We start from the raw sequence: 13,671 nt of genomic DNA on the forward strand, positions 1-13,671 counted from the left end.
TAACTTGTTTCGAGGGGTAAAGGTGAATGACTTTTGATCTACAGATAAATTTGTTTTACGTCCTTCACATTTTTAAAGTTTAATTAAAGTTATATTCGTTGTGTAATATTTGATTTTATTTGAAGTATTAATTAGCAAGTTTCATTAAAATGTGTTTATTAAAATATAGTTTACTCGCTATTTTCATTCAATGTTTGCTATTAAAAGTCACAGAATCTGCGTCCTTGAGCGACGTAAAAATTTCGTACAGGTACCAAGTTTATAAGTAACAGTTACATATGCGTGGTCACTTGTATTGAAGAGCATATTTAATGTTCTCCATTGAGATAATAACTTAGCTTTACTTTATAACAGAATGACGTCGATTGACTATTCTACTGTCGAGATCAAGGAAAAGCCTTTATACACGCCACCGTTGGAAGAAATAGTAGAAGGTAATTAATTTTTTATTTCTTATTAATTATAATATACTATATGTTTAGTTTTTTGTTATTTAATGTTATAATTAATGATAACTTGACTAGGTCTTATTTTTATTAATTTAATTCGGTTTGACGTAAGTTTATTATTGTTTGATTTGGTCATTGTTTGATTTTAAAAATTAATTCAAATCGATGTATGTCGTCTCTTAGTTTGGTTTGAGTTCATTTTAGGAATTAAGTTGATTGATGAATGTTCTAGTAAAAGTTACGGATTTAATTTGGTCAAATAGGTAAATTAAATTTCTACAAACTAATCTTGATATTATTTTATTCTTAATATGTTACCTATTGTTTGGCACTACAAATACTTTTTAATTATCATTTTTTCAATTTTATGCTTTATTTGCTTCTGAGTGATCTTGCTACTGTTTGATCAAGTTTTCATTATAATGTTACACCAACAGGATAACTTTGCATGTCGTGTGTTTGCTTTAATACAGTAGTAAGTACATTTAAAAAATGTAATATTTAATAAAATTAAAATTGTATAATAATGTATCATAAAATGTAACAACTTCTAGCAAACTTTAATGAATAAATTAATTACATTATTGTTATTAACCGACTTCAAAAAGGGACGAGGTTCTCAATTTGACCGTATTTTTTGAATATTGCAAAAGATCTTCATCGATGTTTTATTAAATTCCTTAGATTTTTTCTAAAGTAAATTGTGTCATAAAATACATGAAAATAATTAAACATAGATATATGTATGAAAGTATATTAAAATGCGAGTGATTTATTTTTTATGTTTAACCATAAAAGTGGTTACTGAACAGAATTACATTGAGATGTAAATTTAACCTCGTGAAGGATTAATTTGTCTTAGTTTTGAATATCTAAAGAGGTCACCTTAAACACGGTATTAAGGCAACCTTAGGAACGACAGAATATGTTTGTATATCAAATATATTTGTATTTAGTTTAGAGAGAATATAGAGATTTTGGAGTTTTTGAAAGAACGGACTTTGTTTTAAATTTCCATGGTTAACATTATTTGAATTCGATTTATCGGGATTTATACCATGTACCTTTTTATCTTTGAGCCTCCGATATTTCGGCGCAGTTGCATGCGCCATGGTCACGGAAGAACTGGAAGAACTTCTTCCGTGACCATGGCGCATGCAACTGCGCCGAAATATCGGAGGCTCAAAGATAAAAAGGTACATGGTATAAATCCCGATAAATCGAATTCAAAGAACGGACTTTTTTCAAAGATGGATTAAAATAAAATAAAAATAATGGAAATATTTTACGTAATTATATTATAAAATATAATTTATGGACTTAAAAATGTTATTTAATAGATACTTCGCGTAGGTCACGCTACGAGATAACAAAATATAAATAAAGCACAAATTGTAAATGCCAAAAGTATACATGGTTTTATCAGTCATTGTTTACAAGAAAAATTTTTGGAACATTTTTTTTTAAATAAAATAAGTTGAAGTGATTCGAATTTTCAGAAACAAAAACTCGTGTAAAACTAATATTAGTAAATAATATATCGAATAAAGTTTGTCTTTTATGTTCTAGTGCTGTCCCGTAGTTTGCCGTCGACGTTTGAATATGTCAGCGTGACTGTCGACGAGTGTCCCGACCTCACACAGGCTCCGTACAACATCACCGCTCCAGGTAATATTTTTTGGAGTTTAAAGTTAAGGGAGTCAACTCCAGTAGCGTGTTGGTGCTGACACACTTCTTATATAAGAGGTCTATGGTGTTTCGTCAAGGAAATCAATCCGAAATAAGTAAACTAAAAATAAAAAAAGTTCAAACGTTTATGCCTCAATTTGTACACCTACACCGACACAATACCATCTCCTTTGCGCCTAGGTTACCTGGAAGAGATCGCTCTTCAGCGATAAGGCCGCCCTTTGTACCTTATGATACTCTGTTAAAATCAATCTGATATGTATTATTTCTGTTTTGGTGTACAATAAAGTGTATTGTTATGTTATGTTATAAACACTTCACACTCAACGGTCCTTAGTTGTATTTAGTTCTTTGTTCAGCAATCGAAAATATACATAATACCATTGCATGAACTCCTTGACTACGCTATGATCTATATCATAACTCTTTACCGTAAAATGGTTTGTCATGAGTGGGCATGGAACACGCGACCATCAGAGCAGTAGTTAGTGCTGTGACCGCTGTGCCAACAGAGTGCCTAGTGCGAGTTTTATTTCATCCGTCTCGTAATAACCCGCGTAAAATTTAACTTAATTTTGTATGGGAAATTCGGTATTTCAACCTAGTTCTCAAGTTTGCCGCTAGATGACTCTGTATCGATTGTATCGTACTTTACTATTCTACTATTCTTTATCGTCTAGGCTGTACTGTTTAAATTCCCATGCAAAATAATCTTCACGTATAAACGCGTTTCTGTCACGTTTCTGCGAATAAAACTCGCACTACGCACTCTGGTTATCAAGTCTATCCGAAAACGAATCCTCGTGTAACACAAATATGAATCTTGTTGACGTCCTGTTACGTCACTACAGCCTTGTTATGAAAGTCTTTTAAAGAAAGTTATAGCGTCTATAAAAATAAAGTTTTTTGGTCATTTGGTTAAATGAGCAATGTAGTATTGTAATTGGAGTCATAAATGCTTATTATAATATTAGCGTGCAAATAACGATAACGAGACGGTAGCTACGAGTGTTTGTGTTATGATGTTGATAAGATGCAAAGCTGTCAGCTGTTATCAGCTGGGGACTTTTATTGCTAATGTATTACTCCGTACTTAAATATAAATAGTATTAAAAATCAGTTGTGTGTCAATCGTATCTTGATTATATTCTAAATCATTAAATTATCGAAGTACTTAGAGATTTCTCAGGTGTTCATATTATTAGAAATTATGTATACTTAGAGATTTTTCCATGATAACTTTTCAAAAGTAGAAATAAACAAATTTCAATGAGATACAGAATTATTTAGTTAAGTATCTATTTTATGTTTGTTTAGCATAAAAGTAAATAAAAAGATAGGCAGATATATATGAAATTAAAAGTCATTAATATTTTGAGGCATGATAAATAAGATTTTCTACTGTGACTTAAATAAAATGTTTTTAAAATAATTAAGCATCTTTTTACGACCGCTCTGGTGTAATGGTGTGTGTGCCGTGTCGGCGGCGCCTAAACACCGACGGTCGCGGGTTCGATTTCTGCTCGAAGTGGATATATGTGTTTATACAAATATTTATTTCCGGTCTTGTTGTTAGTCCTTGTGAGTCACCCCACCGTGCCTCGGAGAGCACGTTAAGCTGTAAGTAGGTCCCGGTTGTTATCATGTACACCTGATAGCGATTGTTACTCATAGTAGGGAATATATCCACCAATCCACATTGCAGCAGCGTGGTGGATTAAGCTCTGATCCTTCTACATAGGGAAAGAGGCCAATGCCCAGCAGTGGGATATTACAGGCTGAAACTAACTAAATATTGTGATGCGAGGGCTCGAAGATAGCGAAGAAGAAAACGTCTTGAGAAATTTGGTTATATTATATGATTTTTAAAGTACAGCGCACAACAATAGTCAAAATTGAAAGATAATAAGTGGTAAAAGTGTACATTTTTTTTGCTAAATGCTGATTTCTGATGTGCACAAATCATAGACTTCTATTATAATGTTGCTTGAACGCCGTGCAGGGTTGACAGGCAATGCGAAGCTGGTAGAACTGGGCGGGCCGCCCTATCTGGTACCGCTTGTGAGGCGTGACAAGATCTATGACCTGGCGGCATTGTTGCGACATTTACGCCGTGACCCCGCGCTTCTTATTGGTGCTGGTGCCGGGCCCTGGCCATTCCTCGGGGTCAACTGTGAGGTAAGGAGGCTCACAGCCACTCACGTCTACATCGGTTTCCTATAACTGATACTGCTAAGCGTACCTCAAAAATATACTGTATGAATATAATTATGCTGTATGAATTTACAATTATGAATATCCACAGCATATTTCTGGCTACATAAAAACTTGTAGGGTTTGCTTAAATCGCTAATAATTTTAATTTAATACAAGAAAAATTCTGTAAAAAATTCTAAATTATATAGGTACGCAAGTTCCATTATCACAATTTAGTAAACTCTCATTCAACTTGGCACCCTTAGAAGCCTCGAACTATTCTCATTTTTTGGACGGATTCTGTAAATATTCCTCTATATAAGATCTTGAATTATTCAAATGTCGAAAGTGAATCGAAACATTATACCAACAAATGTGAAAAAAGTAGACGCTACAATTTAAGAATACTTTCCTCAATTTGGTAAATCTCACAGTTAACTTACACCACACCAGTTGTCTAACGTGGCCACCCCCAGGGCATCATAATCCTGCGCGTGGAGTCGGGGCGCGTGCAGCAGGGCACGCGTGTCGTGTCGATGGCGGGCGGCTCGTACCGCCAGCAGCAGTTGCCGGACTCGGAGACGCGCACTGCGCTGCTGGGCAACTACCTTTTGTCGGATGGAAAGCCTGGGAAGGTTTGTGTTTACATCTTCTAATCCTCTTTTGTTTATAGATTTGCAGGTGTCGTGGCTAAGGATAATAGATTTTCCCACTATTTTTGGGTATGATACAATTATCCACCTACCTTTATAAATAAAGCGTAATTATCTCGACAATGGGGACAAGGACCACCGATAAGAGGTACTGTTTAGGGGGTTGGGTGATACAATTAATGTTTTGTTTCGTTACCACTTAGTATACATTTTATTTAATTTACAGTTATTTTATTTTGCTTTAGAATATACATTATTCTATACACTTACTGTACCTACTTATCCTCTCTTTTAGTCTACATTCAACAATATTTTATAAAAAAAATTGGTTGTCTGTAAAGTTGGCTTACGGACGATAGTTTAACGTGATCAGACGTATAGGCCAATCGAGTGGAAGATAGACAGTTTCTACATAACGCTACAATGAGCGTCAAAAAGCCATGCTTTGAATATCAAGACGAAAAAAATTTTTCCTTAGGCCCTTTTATTCGATATTTTCAGGTTATAAAGGTAGTAGCAAAAATGCGAATTGGAAAAGCGAATTTCATCACAGCCATCAGGGAAGCGCTTCAAAATCACTACGGGGACAAAGTTGTCGGTAATTACTACTTCTAATATACTTTTTATGAAAAGTTTTCGATTGTGTCTAGTCCATATCTTTTTCCAATAATTCGATCTATTTTCAAATTTTTCATCAAAATAGTCATTGCTGTTTGGCCGTGTAATTTATAAGTCCTAAGTTTGTCAGGCTGAATATGGGCAGCAGCGTCTTCGGTGCACCAACTCGGCTGCCCAGCGTGGTGACTATGGGCAAAGTACTAATTTTGCGCCATTTTTGGCGCGAACTTGTGGAGGCCTATGTCCAGCAGTGGACTGCGATAGCCTGAAGTGTGTGTGTGTGTGAAGGTAGTTGTAATAGACAAACATACTTACATAAAATGTTATATTAGTCTAGGGTATATACTTTTTGTGATCAGGTTTGGGCGGTGTGTTCGTTCTACGCGAGGGCTCTGGAAGATACCACGTAATGCCGGACTTCTCCACAACGGAGCTGACTAGCGACGAGGACGTGAACAACTGGCTCACTTTCCACGAGATGAAAGCACCCATCACGCACCTAGGGACGCTGGTCACGGGCGACATGGTGAGGAAACTAAACTAAAATAGCCTCTAAATACCTGTTGCTGTGTATCTCTGCTGTACATATCTTCTATATAAAGAAGAGTTGGTCATTTAACATTGGTTGGCGGATAGTTTATCTACCAAGGTTTGTCAAGTGTCTATGATAATTACCAGGATAAAAGGCTTGACATGCGCCAGGCTCAGTAAAAAAGCTTCAAGTTGCCAAACCTGAAACCAATATTACAAATACAAAAATCTGCTCTTAGTGGGAGGAGTGGGACGTATCTACGACCAAGCATTAATAGAACTTTGGTCGCCACTACCCTAGTCCGTATCTACGACCAAGCATTAATAGAACTTTGGTCGCCACTACCCTCGTCCGCTCGTTACGCCATTTCCGCTGAGACTGGTCGTCGTGCCTGCCGCAGGAGCTGGACCTGCGCGTGCAGCACTTCCACGGGTTCAGCGCGCACGGCGACGGCGGCCACTACCACGGCGACACGGCGCCGGCCGCCGCGCACTACGAGGCCTACTTCGCGCTGGCGGCCGCCGTCGTGCGCGTGGACGCGCCCGCCCACACGCACCACGTCGGGCGCGACTAGCGCCGACTGTGGCCTGGTGGAATTAGCGACCTATTGACTAACTTATACTTAATAACTCACGCACTTTCTTAAGGCTAGTTCGATAAACGTCTGTGAAACGCGTAGCGAGTAATTATATGACTGTATTTCAATAGCATTAGTCTTGCCTGCTGTTTAACGTCAAGTGTTCACGGGTGGAATAAGTCACTTCCTCGACCACTCGACTAAATTACTAGCTTAGAGCAACTAACCTTAATATTACAACATACCTTTTTGTAAATAAAATTGTTGATATTGTTTTGTTAGTGTCATTAAAAATAAAGTTGTTTTTCATAAATTTGTATTATTTGTGATAAAAAGGTCTGAGTGGTCGCTCCGACGCGACTGGATTACAGTGACATTAAAAATATATATTAATCTCTTTTTCGTAAGAGACGCAATGTCTCTTTTTCTGTTTCTCATATCTAATTGTCACTGCTCAGCGTTACTTTTTCATACAATTTCAGCCTCCATATTATTTTCAACACATATATTTTTAGGGACTATTGTTGTGTCGAAATGAAAGTCTTGATCAGAAGGTGTCGATCCAATATATTTGCATTTTTTTTTTTTTTTTTTTTTTTTTTTTTTTTTTCGAAGTGAAGAGTGCTGTTGGCCCTAGCGGCCTTTACAGCGTCACCGGTGAGAGGGAAAAATGGTAATATTTATATAAAATAATTTACAATAAAAAGTAAGTATCACAATAGTTAATTAGTTTTTATGACCAATCGCAGATGTTTATTGTCTAAGCCTTGCGTCTCTTTCTTGCGCGTGGCTCTCTTTTTCCGCGCGTGCCGCTGTCGATTACTCATGCGCTTCGTCGCGAGTCGGAGGCACGGTAGCGCGGAGCGATATCTATAAATAGAACATACATTCCCGCGTCTCGCCCTTTTCGGCGGCGATCGGCGCGGCGAACGGATCTCTGACGTGTACTTCACTCGGCGGCGGCGTGCTTGTACTTCGTAAAGATATGCATGAAGAATACGTGCAAGTTAGCTTGAAGACTTCTGTGAAGATCTGTCCATGTGATTGCTGGTGCATCCGCATGCATGGTGTGCTGTGCTATTTTCCAACAGTTCTTTTCAGAGCTAACAATCTTGTTTCACGAACATTAAAACAGTTCTTTTCAGAGCTATGTAGTTTCTGTTTCACGAACACGTCAATGTATCTTGGTAACGGTAATGGTTATGGTTATGAACGGTGAAGGTATTTTTAAGGTAAAGGTATCGGTAAGGTTAAATGGTTAAAGGTATCGGTAAGGTTAAATGGTAAAGGTATCAGGTAAGTTATCTTGAAGCCTCATTGAATTACTATTACTACTTAAGTAATAATAGTTCGATGTGGTAGGTAGCCACATATTGCTTATGCATTATGCTTCACAGCATATATTTATGCTGAGTGGCTACGGCATCAAAGAATATAGCCACTCGCTCTCTTCCCGTGGGTGTCGTAAGAGGCGACTAAGGGATAACACAATTCCACTACCACCTTGGAACTTATAAAGCCGATCGATGGCGGGATAGCCGTCCACCTGCTGGCTTTGAAATACACAGGTCGAAGAATGTGTGCGACAAAGTCAGCCCTGCGGTCACCAACCCGCCTGCCCAGCGTAGTGACTATGGGCAACACACATGAGTTCATGCAAATTTTGGCACATACTTGTGGCGGCCTATGTCCAGCAATGGACTGCAATGGTAATAATGATTGTTGCTGCGTAATACTTCACTTCACTCATTCACTTTAAATAATACACCTCTGCTGTTGGAACTGATTTATTGAAGTTAAATTTGACCTTTATATTACATTTTAAAGAAAACGTTTGCACGATTTAATTGCATTGTAATGACATCTATTGACTTCAAAATGAAACTAGCTTATTACTGTAACTTAATTATGTTTAGTGACATCTATTGACATATTTAGGAACTTTTAATATTTAAATCAATTTGTTTGATGGGTGGGGGATCCTCAATTATAAAATTTAACACTATTTTAATAATTTATTTATAAAATTTAGCGTGAGAACTAGCTACTTAAATCTGTATTAAACAATGATATTATTTTCACCTCACGTGCCTTATATCATTTCTTAAGCAGTAGAATGCGACAATCCAATTAATTTACAAACTTTAAAAGTTTCAACAGTATCAAAAATAGTAATTATTGTAAATTTTTAAATGTCAAATAAAAAACACAATAACATGGGAAATTCGATTTATTTACAACTAATGATCATATAAAAATTTATCGCATAGTATTCTGTTACAATCTGAGTCCTATGCACAAATGTCTGCGACTACGTCGATAGTACTAGCGGTACAAGCGCTCAATTCCACGACTAAACATTACTAAAAAAAAAACAAGGAAAAAAATTGTATCGAAGATAATTTATACAAAAATAAAGCTTCTTTAATAATTTATTATCAAAATAACAATTTTAAACAAACTTCATCGACCTTGAATCGGACGATGAGAGTTACGACTGAAATGTTTCTATATTTACACATCAAATGATAATATATAACGATACATCTAGTGTACGAGCTAGTTTTAAAACGTTTGAGATCAATCTCTCTCGTTCAGTAACCAGTCTAGTTACATTTCACTTACACTGCTAAACAAATGAGTGACTTTCTTTACAAAACTCCTCAAGCACGTCTTCCGTGATATTAAAATGCTATAAATAAATCAAATTACAATATAATTATATAAAATAATAAAATTCAAAAATAAAGCGTCACTAAGTGACAGCGTCGGTTGTTTCACACTGTTTAACTCATCATAATTATTTTTATATACCACGGCGCTTATAACATTTCACGGAGTAAATTGCTATAATAGTTTTATACACTTCATCATTTTATACTTAACGATTTATATTAATTATTCAATAAGCAAGAATATAACACGCAGTCAAATATCATTCTAAATCCGACACACATCCCAATTTGTTTCAAAAAACGTGACATCGATCCTTGTTTATAATAAGACGAATATAAATAGTTACGTACACAAAAACTACAAGATAATAATCACAACGAATTCTATTAATTATATATTACATACTTTTAATCCCTCATCAGACAAGGGTTTTAAAAAAAATAACAGATATTTATTAGTAAAAGTAGTCAATGAAATTTCTAACTGAATACATTTATGGAATCTGATTTGAAGTATGTTTGGACTGAATTTACATTTGACGCGATATTTATATAGAAAGCAATTTTCATTTCAGTTTCATTTACAGAATTTGTAACAATATTTTCATTGCGTTGTCTTGTTGTATGAACACAATCATGTTATCATATCAATTGAAAGCTCTCTTTGTTAATAGTCTTCTTGATAGCAGTGTATCTGGAGTACATCCAACACATTACAATTTAACCTGTAATATTCCACTGCTGGGCATATGCCTCTTTCTCTAGGAGTTTTATCCACCATGCTGCTCCACAGCTGTTTGGTGGATACTACACTGATTACTTAACTGTAATGTATTAATTAGTCTCTGGAGCTCTTGCATCATTCTCACTTACGGTCCACCAGATATTATTGCAAGAAGAATAACCAAAAAAGAGAGGAGATGTGAAGAAATGCCTAATGCACGGACTCCTAGAATGGTAGACAGTAATAAATGTAGATTCCGCATCATGGAAATAGGAACAGAAGTCCCGTATATCATTCGTGATCCCGTTACTACATCGAATATCTTTTTTTTAGACGATATAATTTCCGAGACCTTCAAGCATTTTAATACTCTTAATGAGCGAAACTGCAGAATGAAAAAGAAAATATATTAAGTATACAAGTAGCGATTCAAATTTCAAACACTCTTTGTGTACGGTAGTTAGAGAAATTTTACTGTTACCCGCGTCGTTTCATTTTTACACACATATTATTTAGTTGGTGACTACAAATTTTTGTATATAAATAAATTTCTAACAAAATATTATCTGCCTGTTTGCTATTCTAATTTTTGACACCACACGAGTGGTTATTTTAAAGATTATTAATTTATTTTCCACTGCAAGTTAAAAGTTTGAGATCACAAGATGCAACTCAAAGACATGTATTTTTTTATAACCGATACGCGACAAAAGTTGCCGTGATATTCAAGACTATATCTTTAGCGCGTTATGTTTGTCTTTCACGTAATAACTCATATAATTATCTCAATGTTGTTGAATTTCGAAGCAAGTCATTTAGTGGCTCCGTGATCATTCTCATTGCAGGCCGTGTCACCTTTTCACAACACTAGTCAACTCCAATATACCCACGTTTAGTTTAAATTTGTAACTGAAAATTATATATAAAAAAAAAAAAAAAACGATTATGCTTTAGACCAGACTACAGAAGTAAGACTTACGAACCCCCCCTCTCTCTCTCAACCCCCTTTCTTTTTCTATCTTCACTAACTCATATCTCCCTGTCAACTTCCGTTCACCTCACCAGATCACACTTTTCTTAACACTCATTTACAGCTTACAAGTCAAGCGTGCGTAAAGATGTTTTGCTTCAATAAATCATAAACAAAATCGTTCGTCGTTCGTTCAACATCGTTCTTTGCATTAATCTATTTTTACGCGTATTTGAGTATTAGTAGTTTATTATTTTGGGATATTCTTCCAGCTCACTCGAATTGCTTCACTTTGTGTTAATGTCGAGACCGGCGCAAGACCACTAATTCCATCGATCTCTTACTATAGCTGTATATTAGTATTTTTGTAACTTTTCAACATACTTTTCATCTATTTCTAAGAAATCTTTTCATAATTTTGAAGTGTATTGGACCCTTGTTTTCTTGAAAAATAACTATATTACTATCATTGTTTAGAAGGACTAGCATCTTTTTCGTTTGTTTTTCAAAATTACATCAACTCGGTACTAAGAAGAGGTCGTACTTTGGTAGAGCCACCATCATATCATTATCAAAGAATGATCTCAACACCCTGCCAGTATCCAGAATATTGAACAGTCAAATATCCCGGTTGTTTGCGATCTTCATCTAACCCAGGGGTTCCAAAACTTGTTTTGTCTACTGTCCACTAAGAGAATAAATTATTTTATATATATTGCTCCCTTTGAGCAATCTTTTAATGAATATTAGTTGATGTTCACAAGTTGTAGTCGAGAGTCCTTATAGATTAAATGACAAATCGCCCCCCAAGCCTCCACACAATGCCACCATTTTTTTTCTAGGTCTCTTACCCCCCCCCCCTTTAGTACTGCAGCGCCCACAAGGGGTGTTATCGCCCACTTTGGGACACACTGATCTAACCTCTAATGCACGTCTGTTTTTTTTTAACATTCACACACGGTCGTCTGTTCCTAAGGTAAGCAAATTAATGCTAATTCTAGATAACAGTCGACTGATATATATGGATTTTTTTATAAACATACATGGAAACAATACATATATAAAGATATAAATACAAATATTACACCCAGACTAAGGCGGGTATCGAAACCACAACCCGTGGAGCAGAAAGCCCACTACTTTCACTGAGGTAGGGCACAGCAGTAATTTCCTGCTCAAAATATGGAGCAGCCCGACTGGGGAAGTACTTCGGCCTTACAGAAGATCACAGCAAATAATACTGTTTTCCTGTTGGTGATTAAGGTGACCAGAGCTCCTGGGGGGATTGGGTCGGCAACGCGCTTGCGATGCTTCCGGTGTTGCAGGCGTCTATAAGCTACGGTAATCGCTTGCCATCAGGTGAGCCGTACGCTTGTTTGCCGACCTAGTGACACAAAAATAAAAACTGCGCCAACGGACTAGTCGTCTGTTCCAACGGCCATCGGTCTGCGACAAACATGATCAATCCACTGCCAATTCAACTTGCTGATTCTATGAGCTTACATTTTTTATCAGTGGCTTTGTTTTTTTAGCGTATAGTCTCTTTCTGATAGAATCTTCAATCTTCGAGATATTTCCAGCGCAGCCCTTTCCGTAGCACGTTTGGAAACTCCACATTTGTGCACTGTATCATCAGTATTGGCTTTATATGTTAACACAAGTAGCATGCATTGCTCGGAGCATTTAATTTGTATTGGTATACACATATCGTATCATATTTGACATACTAATGTCTAAATTATTATTTCTTTTGGAAGTTTGGCAACAAATATACAAAAGGATGACCCTTAAAGTAAAACTTATAAACTACAGCACACAAATTTTTAGTAGTCACTGAAGTAAATATGATATTTTATTGGTGGTCTCAAACTTTTGACCGACAGCATATTTAAATATGGTAAGGATGTTATTTCTCGATTAAATAAAATTAAAAAAGCCTAACTTTAGAACGTGATTATCAATCATTGAAATATAAACGCTTAATTTAGTGCTCTACGTGTTAATGTAAAAATAAATTCTATCATTATATTTTATTTATCGGAATATTTTATAGTCTTTTTATACTTGTACTATTTTTATACAAAAAGATTGTTATACAATGAAATATAATTATTATCATACGTCAGTTTCACATTGTGATGGCAGGTTACATTCGATTTATATGTTCTCGTCAATACCATGGTTAGCTGCCGTGAAGCTCAAAATTACAATTTGGGCACAGCAGGAAATGTCCTGCTCAAAATTGGAGCAGCCCAACTGGGAAGTACCTTACAGAAGATCACAGCTAAATAATACTGCTTTTAAGCAGTGTTGTGTTCCTGTTGGTGAGTAAGGTGAAGAGAACTTGCGATGCTTCTGGTATTGCAGATGTCTATAAGCTACGGTAATCGCTTACCATTAGGTGAGCTGTACGCTTGTTTGCTGGTTTGGTTCTAAAAAAAAAAAAACTAACCCAGGCTGGGTTTAAAAAATACTGATGACACCATATGAGACAATGATACTTAAGTGGTGAGTAATAATACCAGACTTGTGATCTTTTGAAACGCCATGTTAATGTAAAGGTATGTATGGTTAGTAATTTAATTTAA

The 13,671-nt window shown here is 36.0% G+C and overlaps 1 protein-coding gene across 1 annotated transcript; it reads left to right on the forward strand.

The window, feature by feature from the left end:
• Positions 1 to 355: 355 nt before the first annotated feature.
• Positions 356 to 7,027, forward strand: LOC123654113 (ester hydrolase C11orf54 homolog). Its single transcript, XM_045590073.1, has 7 exons — positions 356 to 434; positions 2,019 to 2,117; positions 4,141 to 4,316; positions 4,811 to 4,969; positions 5,489 to 5,585; positions 5,965 to 6,131; positions 6,538 to 7,027. The coding sequence occupies exons 1-7, from the start codon at positions 356 to 358 to the stop codon at positions 6,709 to 6,711; spliced, it is 951 nt and encodes a 316-aa protein (XP_045446029.1). The 3' UTR covers positions 6,712 to 7,027.
• The last annotated feature ends 6,644 nt before the right edge of the window (positions 7,028 to 13,671 follow it).

Source organism: Melitaea cinxia, chromosome 5 (assembly GCF_905220565.1).
Source record: "Melitaea cinxia chromosome 5, ilMelCinx1.1, whole genome shotgun sequence".
Lineage (NCBI taxonomy): Eukaryota > Metazoa > Arthropoda > Insecta > Lepidoptera > Nymphalidae > Melitaea > Melitaea cinxia.